This window comes from Pipistrellus kuhlii, unplaced genomic scaffold (genome assembly GCF_014108245.1).
Source record: "Pipistrellus kuhlii isolate mPipKuh1 unplaced genomic scaffold, mPipKuh1.p scaffold_m20_p_2, whole genome shotgun sequence".
NCBI classification, from domain to species: domain Eukaryota; kingdom Metazoa; phylum Chordata; class Mammalia; order Chiroptera; family Vespertilionidae; genus Pipistrellus; species Pipistrellus kuhlii.
Window position 1 is genome coordinate 25,916,703 of NW_023425515.1, and position 27,933 is coordinate 25,944,635.

Below are 27,933 nucleotides of genomic sequence, written 5' to 3' on the forward strand. Positions count from 1 at the left end.
AAAGTCAAGTACCCTTGTCAATGCTAGAAGATTCTTTCTTAGTCTGCCATCTTTTGTTTAATCTTGCAGCTCTGCGGAAAGCAGCTTTGTTCTTTGTCCTACTTGCAAAAGGAACTTTCCACTCACACCAACTGGGAATATGAAATAGGTTATGTTTCCATCAAAGAAGAGCTTATTACTCGTTTGTGTAGTGTTCTCCCTTTGTGTCGAAGGGCAGCATTAAGTGAAGGCCCACAAAGCACCTTAGAGGCTAAAGAAGGATTACGTGGAAGGCTAAACCCCGAGGCAGGTTTATGTTCCCTGTAGTGCACTTTCCTGGGGCTTAGCATCTTTCCTCCTGGCTGTCGAGGACACCGGAGGGCACCGTATCTGTCATGAAATGGGACTAATCACCTTAGCTGAGTTCGTATTTAAGGCCAGGTGAAGTGACCGAGGCAGTGTTTGCTGCAAAGATCAGATGTGCTTTCCAACCTGCAGGCAGAGAAGCGTCTGCAAGGTAAAGGCAGAAAGTCTTCAGATGGCTTTTCCATGAGCAATGTCAACACCGAGACGTCTTCCCAGAGGATGTGAGTACACAAGTCTGCACACTGGTTAGTCCAGACTGAGGCTAGTCGCTTTTACCAAAAACATTTGCGTGTGTGAAATAAAAGGACAATTTGACCTTAAAAGGAATATAGTTCTATAGGAGTCTAATGAAAAATAGAGAAGTAAGAAAATAATCTTGTATAAGAATCATCAATAGCATTCCTCCCATAACCACTGGTAGGTACAATATAAGAAATATAAGAAATATGAGAAATATATATATATATATATATATATTTTTTTTTTAACACAGTACACTTTGGAAACATAAATTTATATAAAGTTTTATCTATAAATGTATTGGCTCCGTTACCAGCAGTATGGTAGTTAATAAATTCTTATTTGTCTGAAATTACTAACAAGTAAAGATAATATACTGCTCCCGCCAAGTAAAGAAAGAAATACTACCTTGCCTTCATTTGTTTAATATTTTAAGTGAAGGCAAAAGGAAGTTTTAAAAGATAAAGTGGGTTTAAAGTTACATATAAATTTAAGTGTTTTGTCATCTTCAAATATATTAAGTATCTGCCTCTTTGTGTTACTGCTTCATAGTCACTAGACATTATTATTTTAATGGCTTCCCTCCCATTCCAAAAATTGTCATAATATATAGACTAGGAAGTGTCAAAGTAGATAATTTCAGGGGGGAAAACATTGAGGAATAAGCAATTATAATTATGATATTATTTATATATTTTATGTTACTATTTCTTAAATCATTCTCTGCAACTATCTAAAATACCTAAAATTCAGTTCAGCTATGTGAGTACTCCTAGAATTTCTTTAGTCTATGTATGAATTTATATACAATAGATTTTGGTTCACAACCTTTTGAAGGAGGTGAACATAATTTATACAAACTGTAATAGCACATAACATACATTAAATTCAAGTAGAAAGGGTATTAATACATAATTTCTACTTGTTTAATGATGTCAAAGGTTTATCTCTTGTGCCACAATATCTGCAAATGTGCCTAGAAGTTTAAGAAGGTGTGGATGGATCTACTGACAATGAGCTTCCAGAATGAAAAGCAGTAGTCCTAACCGGTTTGACTCAGTGGGTAGAGAATCAGCCTGAGGACTGAAGGGTCCCAGGTTTGATTTCGGTCAAGGGAATGTACCTTGGCTGTGGTCACATCCCCAGTAGGAGGTGTGCAGGAGGCAGCTGATCGATGTTTCTCTCTCATTGATGTTTCTAACTCTCTATCCTTCTCCCTTCCTCTCTGTGTAAAAAAAAAAAAAAAAAAAAAATCAAAAAAATCAATAAAATGTATTTTAAAACAAAACAGAATGAAAAGAAATAAGTGGTGAGGGAGCCATGCACATACCATTTGCCTTCAACGACACCTCCTGGCTATATTCACTGTGATGAGCTATGTTTAGAAAGTGCTAAAGCACATGCCTCTAGCAAAAGTGAAATATATTTTATGGTCACTGCCAAATGCTTCTGTATTAAGTGTCTTTGCTGGCAATGCTACAGTGATAACTCTTGTTTATACTGTGTTAGAATAACAGAAAAGGTGCTTATTGTTATTTAAAACCAAAATTGAGTCTAGCTGCCTTTTAAAATGGGATGTTAGTGACTTAATTCAAGTCAGTAGACAAGAACTCCCTAAATCTCCTGTCTTTGGAAGAGATGGGAAGGAAGGGAGTCAGTAGTGACCCAGAGTGGAGGAACCATTGAGGAGAGGCTCAGAGAGAGTCTGGGAGAGGGTCTAGAGAGGTCTCTGAAAAACAAACTGGGAAGAACTGGTTTGGAGCTGTTGGGGTACCAGCTGAAAGAAGATCAAAGAAAAGAACAAGAAACCAGAGCCCCTGATTTGTCAAAAGAGGAATGGAGAAATCAGATTCACTTTTAAGTTGTTTTTGACATCCCCCTCCCCCCAACCAACTGGCCAAAACCTCAGTGAAGTCGGCTGCACGCTGAGAGTGGTTTTATGTGGTTATTGAGAGAAATGGATTGCATTCTGAGTCAGTGAGGCATTGGGTAGACTCGGAGCCCCACAAGAGCAAAACTGTTTAGACAGCTTGCCCACAGGGATAAAGTCCCTGGGAACAGATAGAAGCCTTGTGGAAGATGAGGGACGGGGGTGAAGGTGGTATCAGTGACTCCAATTTTAAGGAGCAATATCATTTGTCCTGTTATAAATTACTGTGATGCACATTGGAGATGGAAATATTTTAAACTATTTCTTCCACTTGAAATGAGTGCTTGGATAATTTTAGAATTCCCTTGTAATCTTCTCAAGAAATATGTGATTCTAGAATTAGAACAATCAAATATTTTAGGCCAATTTATTCATCTAGTCTTACCTTCAACTTTACTTCAATTAACAAATGTATTTTGAATATTGATATAATAATTTGTATTTTATTGTATTTAACACAATACTTTATATAAACACTCTAAAACTTTTCCCATGTTGGATATAACAATAGGTTTTTCACACTTCTGGCTATAGCTATGAGCAAAGAGCATGATGGTCTCTTATCACAGCCAATTCTTCTGTTAGAAATGTTTGATAAAGAAATGCTATAAGGCAACTCTTTTGGCTTTCCAAGTTTTAAAAATGATTTCCCATGCATTATTTTTAAAAACTAAAATATACTGAAGGAAGTATGAAATATACTTTAGCATTAACATGCTTTTCAGAACTCACATTAATATAGGACACTTAGGACTATGTGAGGATTGTTTTATGCCTTAAACAAAAGACTTCTAAGGCTATCTCTTTCTAATTTTAATTTAAGAATTTATATTTTTTTTCAAGAATTGTAGAAACACTTGATCCTCCTAATCTTTTTTAATGTAAAAAAAATTACCAAATACAGCAGTTATTTTAAAATGTACTTATTTAGCCGAAACCAGTTTGGCTCAGTGGTAAAGCGTTGGCCTGCGGACTGAAAGGTCCCGGGTTCGATTCCGGTCAAGGGCATGTACATTGGTTGCATGCACATCCCCGGTAGGGGGTGTGCAAGAGGCAGCTGGTCGATGTTTCTCATCGACGTTTCTAGCTCTCTATCTCTCTCCCTTCCTCTCTGTAAAAAATCAATAAAAATATATCTAAAAAATAAATAAAATGTACTTATTTAGAATGTATGTAGCCTACAATTCAAGCATCATACATGCAACGAGTATTTTCTATATAACTGCTCAAAATCAGACTTGGCCAAACTCAAATTGCACTGACTTTAATGAATAGCCACTTCATTTTATGTCATTCCATTTCGGTAAGAAAGTGAAACAGAATCAAATTTGCAGCTAGCTACTGTGCACCAGGCAAGCGTTCAGTAAGTATCTGCTGACTTGGCAAGGGCTACAGTTCATGAAATTCATGTCTTACTACAACTGCCCTAATCAGTTGAGACAGAATTAGCACTAGCTAAGTCGCCTTGGTGCTGCCTGAAGGAGTTTGTTGAGGGTAAGAGTCTGAAGACAGAGATTAAGGAGTCCTCATCCTCCTAAAGTGCTGGGCATCCCGGCTTAGAGCCCTGGGTCAGAGAAATCCCGCTGAATGCAGACCTCAGCACAGGGCACTCCCGCTTTGGGGACTGCCAGACACGCTCCGCATTTAAAACGGATATCCCAGTCTGCACTTTGAATCAAGAGCATTTCATCTGCCATAGCAAAGTGACCTTGGCTCACAATTTGTCTACGTATGTGTGTGTCTCTTTATAAAGAGGATTCCTGGAAAACATGAAAATTAGTGTTTAAAGACTCATGAGACAGTAGCTCCAAAATAGTGTATGTACAGAAACTTAGATTTGGAGCTTCACGTATCTATCTGGCTGATGAAAGGAAAGATCTGGCCAATTCCAGAATATTTCCTTGGAAGTGTCCTGATAGTATTTGCTTTAAAATATAATTTGGTTCAGGGGAGTGAAACTGTCCTGTATTTTGGTGAATACATGTCATTATACCCTTGTCAAAACCCATAGAATGTACAACACTAAGCACGACCTCTAAGGTAAACTGTGGACTTTGGGTGGGAAGTGATGTGTCGATGTAGAGTCATCAGTTGTAACAAATGCACCACGCCAGGGAATTCTATAAATTGTGGGGGAGAGGTATATGGCAAATTCTCTGTGCTATCTACTCAATTTTGTTATGAACCTAAAAATAAAAATATAAATGCTACCATATATATATAAATATATATATACACTAGTGCCCCAGTGCACAGACTCATGCACATTGAAAGTAAATTAATTAGAAGGTGTCCAGCAGGGCAGGACTGGGTGAAATGGGCTGGACGTGCCCTGGAGCCAACCTCTCTCAGTCCCTCCCCGGCCAGCAGTACCTAGGGCCATGCCAGGGCTCTAAGGGCATCTGCAGAGTGAGCGGGTTCCTATGGCAGGGAGGTCCCTCAGCCAGGCCTGCGAGGATCAGGCCAAAACTGCCTCTCTGACATCCCCTGAGGGGTCCTGGATTATAAGAGGGTGGTTCTCTAGTAATACATCCTGGAATCAGGCTCCCTCCTCTCTAGGGTGCATTATCCTAGAACCATAGCTGCCAAATCACCGGAGCTCAGCAGCTCCTGCATTGAACGTCTGCCCCCTGGTGGTCAGTGCACATCATAGCTACCAGTTGGATGGTCGAAGGGTCGCTTAGCCTTTTATATATATAGATATATGTATAGTTTTGGAAAACAAAAGAAGACAGGCACAACCTGAAAAAACCGAAGCATCTTAGTCCATTCAGGCTGCTGTAACCAAATACTAGAGTCTGAGTGGCTTATAAACAGAAAATCCCCAGAGGCAGGAAGTCCAAGATGCAGGTGCCAGCAGTCAGTGTCTGGTGAGGACCTGCTTCCTGGTTCATAGATGAGCATCTTCTTGTTGTGTCCTCATGTGGCTGAGGGGTCAAGGAGATCTCTGCGATCTCATTTCTAAGGACACAAGCTCATTCATGAGGGCTCTACCTTCATGACCTAATAACCCCCAAAAGACTCCACCTCCAACACCATCACATTGGGGATTAGGTTACAATAGAGGAATTTGGGGAGGGGAAGCAGAACATAAACATTCAGTCTATAATACCAGGCAATGTTGTTGTTGTTTTTTAAAGAAAATCAGGGCAGCAATAGATATGATCGTGGTAAGTAAAGAAACACTCCCTCACCAAAGAAACTAGGAAACCCAAGTGGAGCCCAGAATCATAACACTTAGATATTGCAGATGCCAGTGACTCATTGTTCTCTCCAGAGACCTCCATGATATAGGAATATTTCCCTAGATATTGGAAATAAATTACATTTTAAGTAAATCTTGGTGGATTGGATTGATTAAAAAATAATAAACTACCATATCAAAAGTGTAACATTTTATAGATTACATTCACTTCCCTTGACATAGCATAAAGAGAAAAAGCCAGACCCAAGAACCATAGAATCCAGAACAGATATGGTATCAAGAAGGGCTTTAAATTATATTAAATTAGGTAAGACTTGTCTCTGGGGTCTCATTTCTTTTTCTCCATTAGCCTCATAGCCTTGGGTCCCCGCTTATTTCATTGAATATGTGACTAACAGGGGGGGAAAAATCCTGCTGTGTTGTTGCAGACAATGGACCCTGCAGAGCCTCATAGGTATATGCCTGTGCCCGGTACCGGTGAACCTGGCAGTCCAGAAGAAAGGTATCTGTGCCGACTGTCTAGTGGAATGACACTAGAAGGTAACCACTTTGTCTCAATTGCGTTAGACACTGTTGCTGCCCTGTCCCATATCCCCTTGGTCCACTACTGAGTTCACCTGCAACTATGGAGGTCATCTTCCATCTCGAGCACATGCATTGCTCAGCTTCTCAGTCTGAAGGCTTTCTTCTGCACCATAGGACTTTGCTGGATCAGGCTCAGGCATAACCCAGATGCGAGGGAGAAGTGTCCTGACAGAAATTGCTGGGTAAATAGCCAACTCTTTGGCTTTCAGTGGGACATTTCTGAGGTGTGTGCCACGTGGATTTTTAGAAGGTCCCAGCATCAGTTGCCCACAATAGTAACTCACACATAACTCACTCTTTATTGGCTTTTTCCTTCCTCCTTTTACTTTCCCACTCCCTTTTGGGAAAATCTCTTGTCTCAAAGCCTGCTTAAGGGGATCCCAAATAAAACAGTCTCATCTACTTTTGGTGACTAATCTCCATGGCATTTCCCTAAATTGGCATGTGTGAGGAAGAGGTCAATGTCGAGGCAATCCTTGCTCCAGAGGAATTCTGCACTGCTCCCTGTCTTCCTTCCCCTTCCTCCTGATTTGTCTCAGGCGTCCCATAAAATGCAAGATGAGCACTGCATTTTATAATTTCAAAGATTCTATCTCATTCATGGGTAAATTCAAAGTTCTTCAAAAGACAACTTGTGACAGAAATCGAAGTTCATAATGTTTCAAAATGAACCACCAGGTTGTATCCCACATCATTCTGTTGTGTACTGGATAGAGGGGAAGAAGGTAGCTGTGCACAAAATTTCAAATGGAGGACCTGCGATTTCAAGCCACAGGGCAGTGTCCCTGCCAAAACCACAAGCCATGTCTTACATATGCCCAGCCCACATTCTTTGTTGGCATGCTTACCATGGCTGGCAGGCACCTTGTAGATATTTTTATTCTAATCCTGACAGAAATACAGTGAAAATAAATCAACACAAAAAAATATTAAAACATTTATAGATATACTAGAGGTCCGATGCATGGAAATTCATGCAAGAGTAGGCCTTTCCTTCCCCTGGCTGGCAGCACTGGCTTCCCTCTGGCTCCCAGGACCTGGGCTTTTCTCCTTCGGCTGACAGCAGGCACCCAGGACCTGGGCTACTTCCCTCCGGGCCTGGCTTTGTCAGGAAGGATGCCCGGAATGACATCCAGAAGACATCTGGTCTAATTAACATATTATCCTTTTATTATTATAGATTATTATTATAGATGGTGAAAGCAAATGTTAAGTGACCCATGGACTAGAATTTACAATTTTGTCAGTAGGTTTCTCTGATAAAGAAGCTAAAGAAGTGATTGCTTATTTAAATACCATTATATTTTTAGTTATTGAATCATATGATTGTATTAACTATTTAAAATTTAAATCAAATGTACACACAAGAAAGGAAGAAAGAAAGATCACTACTTTAAAAGCAGAATTTGTCTTCCTAATTTCCTTTTTTTTTTTCAAACATAGTTGTAGGCGTCTTGGTTTGTTTATTTATTTTGAGTACAACTGAAGATGCAGGAGAAGCTAAAATAACCTGTTTGACCTATATTTATTTAAATTTAAAATTATCTAAAGGACATTAAAAATTAACAAGAAAATGTAAGGCAAAATATTATCCCCAAAATAACGAACAAGAAAATGTAAGGCAAAATATTATCTCTTTTTCTGATCAGTAGTCTCTGAAGAGAAAGTTATAAATCCTTGTGTTTAGGTATGTTTGAATATAACTTGGTCACTTGTATTAGTTAACTATAGTCTCATGCTTTTAGCCTGTATCCTTTCTAATTAGATGTATTATTAGCCATTAAGAAGATTTCCCCTTCTTCTTCTTCTTTTTTTTTTTTTAATCCTATCAACTACTAGGAATATTTTTCCAAAGACTGAACACAAGAAAGTATTTGCATTTTTACCTCTAGTAACACACAAATCAAATTAAGCTGTAAGAGTGGAAGCTGGTATTTCTGGAATCTTGCAGGGCTGGTTTTATTTTGTTATTGTTACCTGTGGACTCTAAAACAAGTTTCAAGGGCACATGGATCAAACACAGCTCTACAGTTGTTGTCTGGGTGCTGACAATGGAGGGGTTTTTGTGTAACTGAAAGCAATTTCCCCCAAGTGCTGGGAAAACACAAAAGGTGTTCATTGTGTTAAGAAAAATTCAAATTGTTCTCAAAAAGTAGAGTTACTTATTAACAGATCTATCTGCTTCTTTTTAGAATTCCATCAGTGGCGAGAGGTATTGATGATAAATCCCACGGTGGCCATGAACCCTTTACTGACAGCATCAGGGCAGCAAAGGATCCCACTGGTTCCCTCACCATTTGAACCTCTGCCCGTGGATAGGTATTTATTTCCAACATAATATTATGGTCGAAGGAGAACATGGAACATCCTTAAGTTTTTGGATGATTTTAACCTCGGCGTTGTCTTATGGTCCAATGTTATTTCAGTGAACAGTGGTGCAATAATTCACGTCAAGATACTCTGCTGTACCTTCAACACGCTTCCCGCCATTTCCCCTTTGAGGCCTTGACATACTCAGCAAATAGCTAACAAGCACTTTTACCATGCGACAGGAATTGTGCAGGGACGGACATTGGTAGAGTCTATGAGAGCTGCCGTAACAAAATATCACAGACTAGATGGTTTCAACAACAGAAATTTATTTCTCCCAGTTCGAAAAGCTGAAAGCCCTATATCAAGGTGGCAGCAACATTGATTTGTGGTGAGACCTCTCTCCCCTGGTCTGCAGACAGCTGCCTTCTTGCCAAGTCCTCACATGACATTTTTCTCTGTACTTGTGCACCCCTGGCATCTCTTCCTCTTCTCATAAGGACAGCAGTCCTGTTAGATTAGGGCTCCACACTTTTGCCTTCATTTAAACTTTAATTACCCCATTAAAAGCTTTATCTCTGAATACAGTCACTTTGTGGAGTAGGACTTCAGGATTTGGATTTAGGGGACACAATTTAGTTCATAATAATTGGGTACCCTGGATTCCCTGTGATAGAACAATTCTTTCTTTTCAGGAAAAGTGACAGTATTAATATTTATGTTGCACACTTTGGCAGTTTCTTGTTTTACCTTCTTTAGAATATTCTGAGGAAAGAGTAAACATCTATTATTTATTCTTGTTCATGAAGTAGGAGCAATAAAATTGACTTCTAGAGAGCACCGAAGTTTGGCAAAATAAATAAATTACTTATCCAGAAAGTCAAACTTTGGTTCCAGTTGTCAAAATCCAAGTTAAATGTCTCCAGTAAAGAATAAAAAAATGTTGTGGTCACAAGTGTATGTTGGGTAGCTCTAACCCAAGACATGGCCTCTCATCGTCCTCCCAGACAACATAAGCTGAGCACCTACTCAAGTTTCTCCACAAACTACCGAACCCTGGGCTCCATGCAATCACCCAACCACCAGCCAGGCTGGCCAGCAGCATGGCTGGCATCTATGCAGGCCCTGGGGGCTTGGGCTCCTGGATCTCTGTGTTCCTCTCCATGAGCATGCAGGGTAGCTGGGGATCCAGGGTAGCTGGGGATCGGGGATCTGATGGGCATAGGGGGCATCCAGAGCAAGAAGTAGACTATGCAATGCCTGAATGATCACCTGGCCTCCTATCTGGAAAGGATGAGGATCCTGGAAGTTGATAATTGGAGGCTAGAGAGCAAAATCCAGGAACCTTTGGAGAAAAGGGGACCTTTGGTTAGAGACTATCTAGGATGTGTGGCTCAGATCTTTGCAACTTCTGTGGACAATGCCCACATTTTTCTGCAGATTGACAATGCCAGTCTTGCTGTTAATGACTTCAGAGTCAAGTATGAGACAGAGCTGGCCATGTACCAGTCTGTGGAAAATGACATCAATGGGCTTCGGAAGGTCACTGATATCATTATCACTTGGCTGTAGCTGGAGACAAGACAGAGATCGAGACTCTCAAGGAGTAGCTGCTCTTTTTGAAGAAGGAACACTGTGAGGAAGCTGGTCTATGAAACCAAATTATCAACTCTGGGTTGACTGTGGTGTTGGACGATCATGGTGGACATCTGGACCCACTATCGCCAGATGTTTCAGAAGAACCAAGAGATCTAGACAAGTACTGGTCCCAGCAGATTGAAGAGAGCACCACAGTGGTCACCTTGCAGACCACTGAGATAGAAGTTCCTGAGATGACACTCATGGAGCTAAGACATATGATCCAATCCTTGAACTCTATGAGAAAATTTGAAGGCCAACTTGGAGAACAGTTGAGGGAAATAGAGACATGCTATGCCGTAAAAATGGAAAAACTCGGTAGGATTTGCTCCAGCTGGAGTCAGAGCTGGAGTCAGAGCTGGAGTCAGAGCTGGCCCATACCAGGACATGGGATAGGGGGGGGGGGGGGGGGGGAGGCAGCTCAGCACTAAGAGTATAAGACAATGCTGAACATCAAGGGCGAGCTGGAAGCTGAGATAGCCATCTACCACCCTCTTTCTAGAAGAAGGGAAGGACTTTGATCCTGATAATACCCTGGACAACAGCAACTCCATGCAATCCATCCAAAAGACCATCACCTGCAGGACTGTGGGTGGCTAAGTGGTATCTGAGATCAATGACACCAAAGTTTTGAGGTGTTAAGGTAGCAGAAGCAGGGAACTCCTTGAAGGCGGGGGGGAGGGGGGGAAGGAAAGGGGGGATTAAAAAGTTCAAAGATTGTTAAAGATTTTTTTTTTAAAAAGGAATATTATGTTGGTCATGGAAAATCAGATGTTTTCTTTCAGACAATCCTAAAACTTTTCTTTCCTATTTTCTCTGTTGTTGTCAGTTGGGTCAATCCTTTCTTAGCAGAGTCCTTCCTCCAATCTTCCTTACCCTATTTCTATTTAAACCAATAGAGAGTGCAGGACTTCTGTACTTCATTTTGGGAAGAGATGATAGAATCCAATATGGCAATAAAACAAAATCTCATTGCCTATGCAATGGAAATTTTGTACAGTTACCTTCTCATTTTATCTATTTCATATCTTTTTCCCCCCCTAGAGATGCATTGCCCTCCACTGTGGCTCCAACTGATCCAAGACAGTTTTGCATTCCATACCGATTTGGATCCTCTGTTCAACCAAATGTAAATATGCCAAACATGATGTCCAATCGTGTCTACTCAGGTATGAACAATGGATCTCGTATGTGGAGCCACTGTGAACTGGAGGCTGAAGGATATAGCAGTTATACTTGTAGTTTCTTCAGTTAGTACTTAGATTTAAATTATGGTTTCACCACTGTGTGACCAAGTGGAAATTGTTTCGCTTCTCCAACTATCAATTTACTGATAAATAACATGAAAATCTGCAATATTACTGTCTGTCTTACATATAAGGAACTGATGAGTTCAGGAGGAAAGGAGAGTTGAGAGTTAAAGGGGCCGAAGGAAGTTTATATGTGGCCTAATAGGCATAGTGAGGACTTACCTTTAAAAGAAAAATTATTGATTTTTTACAGATAGAAATGGAGAAGGATAGAGTTAGAATCAGCGATGAGAGGCAAACATCGATCAGCTCCCTCCTGCCAACCCCCTGCGATGTGCCTGCAACAAAGACACATGTCCTTTGACTGAAACCATTTCCATTTTATAAAACATCATTTTGTTGTACTTTTTAAAAGGATTGGTCCATGTTGGAGTGGAAATTTAAAAAGAAAAGAATTATCTCACCATAGATGGTTTGAGAAGCACCAGTATAGATGCTAGGTGCATAAGGAGTGCAGATAAAGAAAAAGTCCATATAGTGTTAACTTACTAGTCAAGAATAGAGCCTTGAGTTCTGATTATGCTGCCATTATTTCAAGACATTTTAGTAGATTGACACAAGGAATACAATTGCTACCCAACTCCGTTAAAATCATTTAGGAAAAAGTATTTTCCTCAGATGCACCAAGATGTCCAGATAGAGAACTACATATTTTATCCTCTTAGCTCATGCACTTATTTCCAGGGATTTCAGTGTATCAAGGAAACACTTAGTTACATTTTTTTAAAGGTAAACTAATTCCTTTTGTACCAAAAGTGTGTGGGGGGAGAGGGGCTATCAATTTTTACTTCAAAAGCAAGAGATCACAGGATCCACAGTTCATTTTATAGATTTCCTTTTGGTGGCAGGAAATGTCACCAATCATGGACCAACCTTAAAGAAAAAGTATCTAGTGTTATCATGATGCCCTCACCAACATGATTCCAAGGTGCTGACTGGCAATGGTACTGTTTCCAACATGGTGCTCAACTAGTGATTTTGCAATACTATTTTAATCAGTATACTTTATTATTTTCAAATGAATGTTGTTAATTTGTTTGTGGGGCGGGATGTTGATTTTCTTTCTTAAGGTTGGGGCATTTTACCACCGGAATCCGTAAAGGCCATGGCCAGGAAGAATGAAATGATCCAAAGGCAGCATACTGCTAGGTAACGTAATAATGCTGCTTTATTTATCTTTTATTCATTCACTTGTTTGTTTATTCATTTGTTTTAGATAGGTAAATAGAGTTATATATATACTTTTATATACGGTATACATTCATTCATTTATTGTATTTGTATATTGTTGTATTTGTGTATGTTGTTATATGTGCATATATATATATTCTGAATGAATATATGTATATATCTATGTATACATCTCTATATGTAGATACACACACACACACACACACACACACACACACACACTCTGATTAATTATGGTTACCTAGAAAAATACTTCAAGAATATTACAAAAAAAAAAAATCTCCTGAATAATAAAAGGCTAATATGCAAATCGACCGAACAGTGGAATGACTAGTCACTATGATGCACATTGACCATCAGGGGACAGATGCTCAACACAGGAGCTGCCCTCTGGTGGTCAGTGCCCTCCCACAGGGGGAACGCCACTCAGCCAAAAGCCCTGAGCTGGACTCACGACTGGCAAGAGCAGTGGCACTACCACCTCCATAGCAGCACTAAGGATTTTGATTGTTGGCTTAGGCCCACTCCTCACATAGAGCAGGCCTAAGCCTTCAGTCAGAGATTCCCCCAAGGGCTCCTGGGCTGCCCTCTAGTGTATGTGTGTGTGTGTGTGTGTGTATGTATATATATATATACTAGAGGCCCAGTGCATGAAAAACCCCCTCACAGTCTGGGAGGGCTCAGGGGTGGAAGGCGACCCAGTGATCAGGGGGAGGTGACGCCCCATCATACCTCTGCTGCTGCCATTGCTGGCAGCACAAGCCTCTGCCAGCCCTGGTTACCTGAGCCTCAGGCAGCCCTGGGAAGGTGGGCAGCCACCATCCAAGACTTGCCTGCACCTTGGGCCTGCCCTAGGCATCTGGGCAGCTGCCATCTGAGGTTTGCCTGTACCTTGGGCCAGCCCTGGGCAGCTGTGGGGCTGAGGGAAGGTCTGGCTGCACCACGCACCTGCCAACCCCCAGCCAAGGCTGAAAGGACTGGGTCCTCCAATGGGGCTGAGGGGACTGTGCACCGCCATCTTGTGGCCCTAGGCGCTGCCATATTTGTGATGGTGTGATGGTCAATTTGCATATTCCCTCTTTATGAAATAGGATACACACACACACATACACACACAAACACACATACAGGTTGGTTAAAGATAAAAGCATGATTAGAAATTCTGTAGTGAACCTAAGTTTACAGACTGTAATAGTTTGTGGATGTCTCATGATTAAAATGCCTAGCAGAGATTCCTCTGAAATTCATGCTGGCATTTTTAACTTAAATGACTTGAATTCTGCTCAAAAATAGAAGTCAAGGTTGCCACTCCCATTTCAGACAACACCAGCAGAGTTCAGGCAGCGCCCCCCCAGCCCCCACCCTTCAGCCCAGCAGTGCCCTTTAGCTGTAGCTACCAGGAGAAAGGAAATATAACAGTAATGACTGGGGTATGGCTGTGGGGAAAGAAGGCTTCAGGGTCAATTTTCTTACCACCAAACCTAAGGGGCCCAGGTGATAACCAATAAGCCATGTAAAGTAAGCAGAACACTCTCCTCTTCCACCCCAACTCCTGGAGTAATTTGTGACTGTTGAGACTTGCATGACTTACTATGGTTCTTGAGTCCCACTAAAATTGTATGGCGGGGTTTAAAAACCTCTTCCAGAACTTTAGTTCCTTTGAAGATTAATCTCTGGTAAGAAACGTCCCAGGGCTGCATTATTAACTTATAGTAGAAATGTATATAAATGTAACAGGCAAACTTGTTAAATTGGTCAGATCTATTAGAGTAAGTCTCTACAGACTGGCCTTGGACTACCATTGTGAGAGTCAGCCATGCCCTTCACTTTATGGGGGATTCGCATTATATACGGTATACATTCATTCATTTATTATATTTGTATATTGTTGTATTTGTGTATTTTGCTATATGTGCATGTATATACATTCTGAATAAATATATGTATAATATATACCTATGTATACATCTCTATATGTAGATATATACACACACACTCTGATTAATTATGATTACCTAGAAAAATACTTCAAGAATATTACAAAAAACTTCAGATAGCGTGAATTGCAACAAACTTCAGATCGTGTGAAGATTCACAAGAAAAACAGAGGTGCTAGGGAAGGCAGAGGGCCAATAAAATTATATTTAAAAAATTTTTTTAAATTATTTGGGCTGATACTGGTTAATAAATTATATAGGTTTCAAGTGTACAATTCCATATATACATGATCTATATATTGTATTGTGAGTCTCCTTCCATCACCATAAAATTCTATTTCTAATGGTTTTCTTGGGTTGCATAAAATACTTTGTTTTGCTTTAGGTTGGAAATGGAAATGCATGCCATCTACCAGCAAAGGAGAACAGACAAAGTGAATCCCACAGGATTTGCGGGCCTGGGGGTACCATTCCCCTATGGCTCCAGTATCTCCAGTGGCCCAGCCACCTGCCATGGCAGGAGCATGCTCCCTACCGGTGACCTGCATTTGCACAGACGCTCCCTGAGAAGTCTTCATGGAAACCCCATGCTAGTGGCAACTGGTCCACGCTATCTAGAGGGCTGGGGGCAGAAATGTCGTCATCTCAGGAGAGGTACCGGGAATCAGAAAGTTCTAGACAGTGATATTGAGAGTTCCAAAAGTCAAGCAGGAGAAAAATCCGTAGGCCAGGTTCATGTGATTCCCTATGAAGAGGATGAGTATGCCAAAGACCCAGAAACGGAAGCTCTCAGCAACCAGAAGTCAAGCGAAGCCAACGAGAAGCCAACTGCAGTTCTCACCAATACCTGTAGAGAGTTAGAGCCCACCCAGAGAGAACCCTGGGGAACTCATGATGCAAAGGCCTGGGATGGTGGGAGAGACAAGGTTTCAGAGCAGGTGTTTGCAGCCTGTGGTGAAAAGAACGGGGTTTACCCTCCAGTTCCTCAAACATCTTTGCCAGGTGGGTATCCATGAGCAAGGTCAATGGCAAATTCTCATGAACCACAGATCCTCAAGTCCTTAAGTAATTACATAGAGAATTAAAACCATCATGCTTCCTTTTATCCTTTATTTTCTTAATCCCGTTTAGAATGACCTCTTTTTGAAGTCATTTTATTACTTTAGTTCTAAGAAGCCATACCGGTGAAACTAATCTCTCTTTATACAGCTATGTAGAGAATTTACAGCAAAGGTTAGGTAGGCAAATATGAGGAAGATGGGGCAACCTACCAGAATTTTTCATTAAAAATTTAATTCAATTTGCTGTTAATTTCTTCAATACAAAATAGAGGGGCTTCTTGCTTAAAAATATGAATTCTATCTGTATTTACTTTCAGTATTAACTTTCAGTGCCCATTACTGTTAATGATACCTTCTGACCTAAAAATATTAATGCACTTTTCCCCTCCAAACACTAAAGTTCTAGTTTTCTAGAACTTCTTTAGATAAAAATATTTTAAACTACAGGAATTGGAGGGGATCATGATCTGGCCACCAGACCAACTGCTTCCTTACAAAGTGTGAATTTGCTGTTTTGATGAAGATGCGACTAAATCCCTACATTGCCTAGAGAGCATGATAAATTGCAAAACGTCATAGGACATGGTGGTGTTAGTCTCCAGAATGAAATCCACAGGGCATTTCTATTGGAATCTAAGGGAAGCTGCTCTGGGACTTCTTTGTTTACTTAAGATAATGTTGTCATTAAAGAGTTTTTAGATTTGCAGGGGTGGAAAACCTTCTTTTTGCCAAGGTCATTTTGTTATTTATGACATTATTTGAGGGCCATACAAAATTATCAACTTAAAAATTAGCCTGCTATATTTGGTCATACTCCCCCCACCCAATCTTTATTGTTGAAAGTATTACATATGTCCCCCATCGACCTCTTCTAGCCCACCCACCTCACTGCTAAGGCCTTGACAGGGCCAGATCAAATGATTTCGTGGGCCTTATATGGCCCTCGGGCTGGATGTTCCCCTTCCCTGTTGAGAGGAAGAAAAGAAAAGAGGCAGCTAAGCTTTTTAGAAAACACCTCTCAATAACTCTTAATATTCTTGAAGGAGTTCACATGTAGATCTCTACAAAAGGGCCACTTCATGGTACTAAAATTGATGTAGCTGTACATAAAACAGTGCTCTTAGTGTCCTCCTTTCCCCTGGAAATTTTATACCACCCAATAACTGTCTTTCCGTCTTAAAGGAACACATGTACTGGTTACAAGAGGGGAGACTCTGTCTGTGGGTGAGGATATTCAGAAGTGGAGTGTGAGTGATGTGCACAACTTCATCCGTGGCCTTCCGGGTTGTTCAGACTACGCTCAGGTGACCTGAATTTAAGTATTTTCATAGGAATTCATAAGATACTTTGAAATATATTTCCTTTATAATGAGTTCAGTCAAACTTGCACTTTTTCACCCTCAAGAGGATTCCTAATAATCTCATCCCTTTTGGGGCATTGGCTATTTTGGCACAGGAGCTTCTGTTTGGTGGAGGGATGGTCCCATGCCCACACCCCAGCTGGCAAAGTTTCTGTCCTATCAAGACTCCTGAGAGGTGGGAATTCTCCCCAAATTAGGAGATTCAGAGTCCAAAGATGGAAAAAGAATGAGAAATGTCTAGTATCTTCCCTGCTCCTCCATAAACAATTATCTTAGGAACATATACTTCTGTACCAGAAGTTTTAGGCTACTCATAATAGGTAACAGAAATATATACTTCATTTTAAAAGGACAAGACAGCCCTAGCTGGTTTGGCTCAATGGATAGAGCGTCAGCCTGCGGATTGAAGGTTCCCAGGTTCCATTCCAGGTGGGGGCACATGCCTGGCTTGTGGGTTCCATCCCCAGTGGGAGGACATGCAGGAGGCAGCTGATCAATGATTCTCTCTCATCATTGATGTTTCTATCTCTCTCTCTCTCCCTCTCCCTTCTTCTCTGAAATCAATTTAAAAATAAAAAATAAAATAAAAAGGACAAAAGCAGATCTGAAAAGCTGGAGATTAATTGTTCTTAAATTCGATATTCATGCTAGAACAATATACAAAACTGCACAGATAAATACTACTTTCTTAAAAATTCCATTAATGTCAGGATAGGTGGGAAGAAGAGTACTTTCATTCATATAGGAAAATCAGTGACAAAAATCATGGGTTGGCAAGTTTTTGAAGTTTATGTCAATGCTACATTTTCATGCATATGGTTTACTTTTTCAAATGATTTAATAACACAATTTCAAGCAACACTGTGCCTATTAAATCATGTATCATTGTCTTACTATATATGTTTATGTATTAAAGGGGGGAAAAAGCAAGAAAAGGACATTATGATTTAACAACATCATAATTAACTGATGTTAGAGATCATGGTGTTTCAATGGTGTGAGAATATTTTTCTTTTTTTTTTTTTTTTTTTTTTTTTTTAGATTTTAAAATTTATTCTTAGAAGTGTAAAAATTTCTTAATTAAAAAAAAAAAACAACAACAATAAATAAGGATGCCTATAATTAATATGTGATCACCCCAAATCACTCACTCTACTGAATTCTTTTTTTTTTTTTTTTTTTTTTTTATGCTCCTTTGACAGGTTTATTCTCTTTTTTTTTTTTTTTTTTTTTTACATATTTTAATGATTTTTTTTGCCCCCCTCCCTCCCTCCCCCATAGCCCCTCCCTCCCCATAGTTTTATGTCCATTGGTTGTACTTATATGCATGTATACAAGTCCTTCGGTTGATCTATTATCTCCCCCAGATCCTCCTCCCCTCCCCGCTGTAATTTGACAATCTGCTTGTTGCTTTACTGTCGGTGTGAGAATATTTTTCTTCATGTATTGCTGTTAAGTATTTTTCGTTTTTGGCTTTGTTTATGAGACTTACAAAAAAGTTATATGGAGTAGTAATTAAGAGTGTACTTATGAAACCAGAAACTGTAAGTTCAAATCCTGGCTTTTCCACTTTCTGGACATGTGATCTAAGATAATTTTCATCTCTTCTCTGTGTCTCAGTTTTCTCATCTGTAAATAGGGATAGTATAATATTCTCTCAAGGAATGTTATAAACAATAAAGAGTTCCTGGCATCTTGTCAATACTGAATAAGTGCTAATTTCATCATTATATCAGCCAGAAATAAGCAACCCACTATATAATGTACATGTCATTAATGACTTTATTTTTATGGCTGACTTCTGATGGATTGTATCTGTTTGAACTCTCATTATTATTAATCAGTCAGTGATTCAACCATAAAAGTTTAGTTTATGTCCAGCTGGTGTGGCTCAGTGGTTGAGTGTCGACCAATGAACCAGGAACTCACAGTTCAATTCCCTGTCAGGGCACATGACCAGGCTATGGGCTTAATCCCCAGTGGGGGATGTGCAGGAGGCAGCTGATTCTCTCCCATCATTGATGTTTCTCTCTCTCTCTCTCTCTCCCTTCTTCTCTGAAATCAATATAAAAATTTTATTTAAAGTGCAGTTTATAAAAACCACTCTTGTAAAAAATAATGTTACGTTTCAAACCTTATCATCCAAATGTTCTCTTGGAAGTTACATAGAAACCAATACCCAAACTTTGTTGACTCATTATCTCTCACCAACAGGATGTCAGTTCTCCCTTCCCCAGCCCAAGAAGCAGAAATGATTATTTCTAGATGTTTCTCAAACACGCTTAGGTCAAGTCCTGCTCTTGTTTTCTCATTAAAGCCCATTCCCTCCCAGGAACTACTGGCGAGGTCGATTACAAGAGCGCTGCTGCTCTCCTGGGTACGGCCCCAGCACGGAGAGTGACCGTGTTCTGTACAGAAATGGGAGAATTCTCCTGGATGCAGAAGACTGGGTGCAGTCTGGTTGCAACAAACTCCTAAGCAGCACTGCCTGTGCACAACTTTCACAAGTACCCTTGTCCAAACATGCCTTAGGTTTTTATTCACAGCCCAGACACTTGTCAGGGTTACAACCACTGTTCCCTACCCTCTTCTTCCTCACCTCTGCCTTAGGTATCTACTCAGCAATCTCCCTCCACCTGCCTCCTGCAGATAGAAAAGGAAATCCAGAAAAAACATAACCACAGCTAAAACCCAAGCCCCAATGTAAACTAACCCCTTTATTTATTTTTTTCCCCTTTCAAACGAACCCCTTCAAACAGGTGTAGAGAAAGAGTTGTTTAGGGACATCCAGGAGACCTGCAACATGTTTTGTTTGTCTAAGGAAATGAACTCAGCAGATACAATCTTCTCTCCCTAAAAATAACTGGAATTAGTAAAACCATGTGCACATTTAAAAAAAATATATATATATATTTTATTGATTTTACATAGAGAGGAATTGAGAGGGATAGAGAGTTAGAAACGTCGATGAGAGAGAAACACTGACCAGCTGCCTCTTGCACACCACCCACCGGGGATGTGCCCACAACCAAGACCGGAATTGAACCTGGGACCTTTCAGTCCACAAGCCGATGCTCTATCAACTGAGCCAAACCGGTTTTGGCAAACCATGTGCACATTTATATAGTGCTTTGGGCCCTAACTGCTCGCAGGAGAATGAGAATGAGACATCTGAGAGACAGTGACGTGTTCTGAGTCTTAGCCTCAGGCCCAGGGCTCATCTGGCAAGGCTGAGGGTTCAGGCCTCACGCATGTCAGTCCCTGGCGGCCACACTGCCTCTGAAAATGTACCCCTGTGGTATCTCTCTCTCTCTCTCTCTCTCTCTCTCTCTCTCTCTCTCTCTCTCCCACCCCTTTTTCTTTTTTCTTTTTTTCTTTTTTCTTTTTTGTGCTTTCTGATAGTCCCTAACTGCTCACTGGAATTCCTACCAACAGGGAAAAAATAAGCAAAATTCCCACCATCAATATACTTTACTATGTTCGTCAGCACTCCTTTTTCTGAATGGCAGTGGAATTAAGCAGGGGAAATCCTGGCTCAGAATCAAAAACTATATGCTATTTTGTAAGTTCTCTAACTGGCAAGCTATACTTCTTAGGCAACTCCCTAACCTTCTCTACATTGCTCTCTCGTTTATTAAAAAAAATAATAATAAGAAGAAGAATAATACCTATACTTTATTGGGTTGACTAGATGCGAGGCACTATCCTAGGCACATCATTTACAGATTAGCTTTTAAATTTAGTCTATAGCATAATTTTGCAAAAATAGGGGATACTAGCCCTATTTTTCAGTTAAATAAGAATGACATCAAGGTGGCTAAAAGAGTAAGTACTTGAAAAATGTGTATGTGACTACAAATCCAGCTCTTTCCATTCTACATTGAGGATATTGAGCCAGATGGTTTCTAGTCAAGAGCCCCTAGGAGTTCTCAAAGAGGTAAGAGACCCTTGAGTTATCCTTTATATTTCAGAAAACCTAAGGGAGATCATCCATTTTCCCAAGAGAAGGCTACAAGACTAACCTAAATTGCCAGTTTTCTTTCTTAGGCCTAAATGAAGTTAATTTATATTAGCCATCCTATGATTTGCTTAATTAAGATAAGAAGAGAAACAATTACTTAATAAACATATTTTTGCAAATAGCTACAATATGTTAGCACACAAAGTTCCTGGCACGGAAGCTTCCCAGGCAGATCCCAGTTTTTAGTTGACTCCATGGCATCCGGTCAAGGCCTGGACACACAGCGGAAACAAGACAAACGTGGTTCCCCTCCCTGGGAGCTTGTATCCCAGAAGAGGGACACTATTAAGGGGTTCACGTCAGGGCAAGACGTGCAGGGAGAGAGGGCAGGTATGCGCCTCGTGGCTTCCTGCAGGAAGAGGCATCAAAAGTGAGACCTGTCAATGAGCTGACCAGCTGAGGAAGAAAGTGAGGCAGCAGAGAGGCAAAGGAGGAATTTCTAGGAAGGACTAGGGAGCCAGAGAGAAGGTAGAGAAGTAACTAGTTGGGTTTTTGAGAGCAGTTTCTAGTGGCCCGCAGAGGGCCAGGGCCAAGGTGAGAGAGGAGAGAATGGCAAGACAGGAGACGGGAGTGGGGAAAGGGGCCAGGTCACAAGGAGCCTTGAAGACTCAGCGATGGACTTTATCCCAGAGACGATGGAAGTTTAAGAAGTTTAGGGGGCCTGATGCAGTGGGGGCCAGACATGGTGGGGATCTCCCTTTTCCACGTCCCGCATGGAAAGAGAGATGAACGAACCGGTTCTAAGTGGAGGTGGCCAGGGATTGAGAAATAATAGAAATAAAGAGAGAAGACACAGAGATATATTTTAAGCTGGGAGCTGGGTGGGCCACCATCCTGTCTGCTGGAGAGACAGGAAGACTACGACAACGACGACGACACTGGCCCCTCCCAGCGCATTCATTTTATACCCCCAATACCAGGAAGTAACACCAATTTATTTAGGCATTCTTAAATCTAGCATGCCTGGATTTACATATCTAGTCCCGCCTCTGCTGACACTTGGGCTGATATGAAGGCCAAGCTGACAACATGACCACCATCTTGGGGAAACATGTTCCCCAGGCGTGGCTCTGCCTACACTCTGAGTTCAGCTGACGATAATTAAAGAAAATTGCCCATGTGCCTTCCCAGGCGGCCCTCTACAAAGAAGTGGTGTGATTAGCTTTATTTCAGAAGGATCACTCAAGTTACTTTTATGAAAATAGGTTGAAGGTGGCCAGACTAGTGGGAGAGCCTCCTCAGAGGAGCAACAGTGAAATTTGATTCAAGGCTGAAACAATGGGGCTGGCTAATAAATACGCCATCTAAGAGGCAGAATTGCCATCATTGGCCTCTAAGTTAGATGTACATCGTAGAGCCTGCAGTGAGAGACACTCACGGAAGCCCAGAGAGAGACCGAAATGAATCAGAAACAACAAAGGGGACCTGGGTCAGATGCCTCAGAGATGCTAATATACAAGGATGGACAAGGAAACAGTTGCCACAGAGAGCCGAAACCGGTTTGGCTCAGTGGATAGAGCGTCGGCCTGCGGACTGAAAGGTCCCGGGTTCAATTCTGGTCAAGGGCATGTACCTGGGTTGCAGGCACATCCCCAGTAGGAGGTGTGCAAGAGGCAGCTGATCGATGATTCTTTCTCATCCATGTTTCTAACTCTCTATTCTTCTCCTTTCCTCTCTGTAAAAAATCAATAAAATATATATAAAATATATATTTATATAAAATATATATAAAATATATTTAAAAAAAATATATATATATATATTTTTTTTTATAAGTCACCACAAAGAGTTATTGAAGAGCATGAACACTGTGCTACTGGGGCACAGAAGAGAGAGTAACTGAAATAAGAAATGTTATAAAATGTTGTGTTGTTCCCTGGCAATGTTTCCTCCAAAACTAAGCTACCTGCACATAAAACGAGAACTTTTTAAAAAAAGATACCGAGACAGTGTTAATATCTTTTGTGTTTTCTAAGGTATTTAAAGATCATGCAATTGATGGAGAAACTTTGCCATTACTCACAGAGGAGCATCTTCGAAGCACTATGGGGCTAAAGCTAGGGCCAGCACTAAAGATCCAGCTGCAGGTATGGCCATTTTTTCATAGCTAGATATCTACTAAGGGTATGAAGCTTAGGAGAAATATGTTACTTTCATCCTGTTGTAATATTCCTAATACCTATTTAACCTCCTTCCCCTCTTTGGATGGGGGCATAGTAGAAGTGAGGGAACCTGAAAGCTCTGGAATGGAGTAGTAGCATGCATTCCTAGGTGTAGCTGGGAAGGCAAAATGCAATGGTGTGCTAGCAAATGTTTAACAACCAGCTCGCTTTAAAATCAAAATGAACCCAGATTTGTAGCACCTGTCAATTTCTACAGTGTAAATATTCACACCATGGCTGACAGACTCTCAGTGTCATGTCACTGGATACAGACTTGGGAAGAGATGCACAGAGCATCCCATTGTAGAGTGCCACGTGAAGAGAATAGACACAAGTAGCCTCAGCAGCAGAGATAATGAATGAGAAGAGAATTAGGTAAAGACAGTTTGGAAGTGATGAGTTTTAGGTTTTTATTACTTTAGTTTCCAATATAGAATTTTACATTGTAAATTTATATAATTTAATTTTTTATTATAGTCTACATGCACTCTTATAACATCATGTATTTACTTGTAAGTTTATAAAATTAAAATTTTAACAATGGCATATTTAAAATTTGCCAATTCCTGGCTTGCAAATTCCCTAGAGATGTAACAGTTGACTCTCAGGACTGGAACAAGCCAGCTCCAGTGCAACACTTCTCACCATCTCCACCTTCCACCATCTCCACCATTCATTCGGGTCTAAGGCTCCATCGTCTTTCACTGGGTTCCTGCATTCGCCTTCTCACTGTTGTCCCTGCTCTGCCCTCGCCCAGCCAGAGCCTAGTCACAAAGCAGTGAAGGATTATTCTTCTAGTACAGTCATGCACAGCTAACAATGGGGATACTTCTGAGAAATGTGTTCTCAGGCAATTTCACTGTGTGAATGCCATAGAGTGCACTACACAAACAGAGATGGTATAGTCTACTACACACCTAGATTATAGGCATAGCCTATTCCTCCTAGGCTACAAGCCTGTGCAGCGTGTCATTGCACAAAACATGGGATTAAAGCAAGCGGATGAGGAAACAGTAAATATGAGATGCATGAGGTTGCTGCCACCATAACACGGGCATACAGTTTCATAGGAAACTTTTTTCTATAAGTAGAAATAGTACACTCTAAAATAGGGGTGTCGAACTCAATCAGAGAAGGGGCCAAAATCTAAAATCCAGACTAAATCGCGGGCCGAATGGTTTACTGAACAGTCATAAACTGTCATTGTGATGGAAACGCAGCGGAGTGCAGTGATGACAGCGCGGTGCGGGCCACATTGCAAGGCCTGGCGGGACAGATTTGGCCCGCGGGCCTTGTGTTTGACACATGTGCTCTAAAATAATGCCAATGTTGTGGGTTCAATCCCCGATCAAGGTGCATACAAGACTCAACCAATGAATGCATGAATAAGTGGGACAACAAATCAATGTTTTTTTTCTCTTTTTCTCTCCCTCTCTCGCTCTACAGTCAATCAATAAATAAACATTTAAAAAATAACAGTAAAAATATAGTCAATACATAAACCAGTAATGCAGTCATGTATTATCAAATATTATGTTCTTTACATAATTGTATGTGCTATAATTTTATACAATTGGCAGCTCAGTAGGTTTACACCAGCATCACCACAAACAAATAAGTAATGCAACATGACAATGGCTTGCCATCCCTAGGCAAAAGGAATTTTCCAGCTCCATTATAATCTTATGGGACTAGCATTGTATATGTGGTTTAATATTGACTGAAACCTTTAGTTGTGCAATGCCTAAGACAGACCATGTTATTCTTCTGCTCAAAAGTTTGCAATATCTCCCCATCTCCTTCAGAGTACAAGCCAAGGTCCTATTTATTTTCACTCCTCCCCTCCCACCACCACCCTAACCTTCCTCATTCATATACTTTTCTCCCCCACAGTTACTGCTTCTGCTCACACACCACTGGCTACTTCAGCGTGTAGGCAGGCTCCACCATAGGGCCATTCTCTCCACCTGGGATGCTCCCCCTTCTGATAGACTCATGCTTTGCTCTCTCTACCTTCTCAGTGAGGCTTGCTTTGATCACCCTACTTAAAATTGCACACAGCCCAGCTCATGCATACTACTATTCCCTTTTTCTGCTCTCTCTTTTTTTCCTAATAGCACTTATCACCTTCAATCATACGATCTAATTTATTTATTGGTTATGTTAATGTTCATTGTTGATTTCCTTCTGCCCCCTCTAGAATTGTTTGAAGGCTAATGAAGGAATCCAGTGAGAGCAAAGATCTTTATTTGTTTTGTTGACTCATGTATCCTTAGAATATGAAAGCTCTGTAACAGGTAGAAAATTATTTGTTGAAAGAAGGGGTTTCCATGAAGCATCAACTAATTCTTCCCAGAATTTATACTGCATTATAAGGCATCTTTTTATACTACATGTTTATGCCAGGAGCTGAGATTTCAAATATTCTTCAAAAGCCATTTTTATCTGCCTAAAAAATTTAAGGTAAAGAATGTTGTTGTTGATAATGCAAATACTTTCATATTTCCATTGTTATTCTTTTTTTAATCTTTTTTTGGAATAATTTTAGATACAGAAAAGATGCAAAGATAGTACAGAGTTCGCTCAGCTTTTGCTAGTATTAAAATCTTACATAAATCTTACATTTGTCAAAGTTAAGAAATTAACAGTAGTAAATATAGTATTCACTTTTACGTGATTTCTTTTTTGGTGAGGATGCTATATCTCTTGGCATGCTTAAATGACACTACATGGTTTTTACTTTGGCTTTGATTTATTTCTTTAGAAAAAAATTTTTTGACTTTACAATGTGGCCAACTCCAAATCATTTTTAAGCTTCTCCTCAGTTGCTGTTAGCATTGCTCCCTATATAATTTTCAGGAGGCTGTGCTTGGATCTGATATGTATAAGTGCTTCCATGAAGCGCAGCTGAGCTGTTAGAGCCATCTGCCAGCATAACAGGACTGGGCTTCCACAGAAGCTGGTAAGATGGTGGGGGAGTGGAAGTCTAGCTGATCCCAGACATTCAACCAAACAGAATGGTTGTGGAGTCCTTGGGATTGGGAAGGCCCAGGGGTTCAACTGAAGCAGCAGAATTGTAAGATTCTGAGGAACCCCTGGAAGACCTAGGAGGTGAGCAGGCAGGAGGTCCTCAGATAAGATATCTTGGTGGATAAGATAAAGTCTCAATCTCCAAAATGGTAATCAACGGCAATATTGCATTACAGAGAGCCTGCTAAGAAGGAAACACTTTCTCCAGAATAGAGGCTTAGAAGGTGGACCTGAACTGAGCATGAAAGGGGTAGGAAGAAAAAAGAATTACTGGCATTTGAGAACTCAAATATTATCAGCATGGAGGATGCTGGGTTTGAGCTGTTACATTGTAAAAAATACAGAATCTCCTGGGTCCCATTCAGGATCAGGTTTGTGTAGGAGCCCTATAGTTAGTATTGGACACTAACTGTCATAACAGCTCCATTTCTGTCTCAACACTAAGCTTTGTGCTGAGATTGTCCAAAAACTTCCAGCTGTTAGCCAGGAGAAGGACCAGCTGGGTGTTAGAGAAGGTGGAGAGGGTTGCCTGTGGGACCTCTTGTGAGACCACTGAAAAGGGAGAGGTGGAGTGAACTCAAAGTGAAATAATTATGTGTGCAGATGAGCCACAGCAGAACTAGGGATGGGAATTGGAAAGTTGCTACCGCCTTGATAGCCAGTTTCACAGCAGTGGCCACTGTATGAATCTGAGAGAATGTGTCCCAGAATCATGTCTCCCACAACAATACAGATGCCCGTGCCTGAAATTACCCCATCTTCCCTGTCCTCTGTGGCCAATCAGAGTATGCTGGGTTATTGAAAGAACTCAGAGGCTTAATTACTATAATTATTTTGTCTTCAAAGGTATCTCAGCATATGGAAAGTACATTCTACAAGAAAAGTTTTTCACTTCCTACCCACACAAAACAAGCGTTTGATCAACCAGCAGCCACGTCCCTTCTTCTGGATTTTAATTCCTGGGGTGACACAGTGGACAGGACCTGTTCGCAGGATACAGTAATTCCTAAAGGAATGGAGCGAGATAGTATGAAAAACTAAAACCCTCAAGAAGCAAGAACAGTCTTAGTTTTCCAAAGTCTAGGGTATTCTGAAGGGTGTGTGAGGGCCTCCTGGGACCAGGTGGAAGCAGAGAGAGAGAGAGAGAGAGAGAGAGAGAGAGAGAGAGAGAGAGAGAGAGAGAGAGAGAACGCCCCAGTCCTCCCAAAGTTGTCTTGGAGGAGGCCTTGCCCAAGAGGACTCCGGAGGTGACCTCAGCACAAGGTGACTGAAGGCAAATTCCTGAAAGCCCAAGCTAAATGCAGGAGAGAATGTGCAAACACTAACAAAAACCACAGGTGGATGTTTCCTTAAGAAAAATTCTGAAGAAGCCAAAACAGCTGATACTGGGGGCTGGGGAATGGGACCAGCTCCTTAACCTCTCTTCACTCATTTCCCAGCTCCCAGAAAGAGACAAAGACAGAGAAGGCAGAAGAAAATGCGAAGTACAAAGTAGAGAAACAGAGAAGCTGACCACAAGCCTTCCACCGCAAAGCCTCTGCTTTAAGGTAGGAAAGGGAAGACCTTTCCACCTCAAAGTTCGGAGTCAGCGATTAGTCAGCATTTTC

At 40.8% G+C, this 27,933-nt stretch overlaps 1 protein-coding gene and 1 pseudogene across 3 annotated transcripts; both read left to right on the plus strand.

Moving 5' to 3' along the window:
* Nucleotides 1-432: 432 nt before the first annotated feature.
* On the plus strand, nucleotides 433-27,789 carry SAMD7 (sterile alpha motif domain containing 7). Of its 3 annotated transcripts, none has more exons than XM_036444494.2 (9): nucleotides 433-566; nucleotides 6,149-6,260; nucleotides 8,498-8,624; nucleotides 11,298-11,422; nucleotides 12,634-12,712; nucleotides 15,077-15,693; nucleotides 16,935-17,056; nucleotides 23,111-23,221; nucleotides 27,173-27,789. In XM_036444494.2, exons 2-9 carry the CDS (start codon nucleotides 6,152-6,154, stop codon nucleotides 27,365-27,367), a joined length of 1,485 nt encoding a protein of 494 aa, XP_036300387.1. In that variant the 5' UTR covers nucleotides 433-566; nucleotides 6,149-6,151; the 3' UTR covers nucleotides 27,368-27,789. The 3 variants fall into 3 exon arrangements, with proteins under 3 accessions (XP_036300387.1, XP_036300386.1, XP_036300389.1); XM_036444493.2 differs by having other exon boundaries at nucleotides 439-566; nucleotides 6,149-6,222; XM_036444496.2 differs by lacking the exon at nucleotides 6,149-6,260 and having other exon boundaries at nucleotides 481-566.
* On the plus strand, nucleotides 9,909-10,895 carry LOC118724760 (annotated as a pseudogene).
* Nucleotides 27,790-27,933: the final 144 nt, after the last annotated feature.

Excerpts from the sequence above, each read along its gene's own strand:
- SAMD7 (XM_036444493.2), top strand. The coding sequence starts at position 529 with ATGAGCAATGTCAACACCGAGACGTCTTCCCAGAGGAT. Across the intron at positions 11,423-12,633 it reads GTCCAATCGTGTCTACTCAG|GTTGGGGCATTTTACCACCG; the intron begins GTATGAACAATG and ends TTCTTTCTTAAG. Across the intron at positions 15,694-16,934 it reads TCCTCAAACATCTTTGCCAG|GAACACATGTACTGGTTACA; the intron begins GTGGGTATCCAT and ends TCCGTCTTAAAG.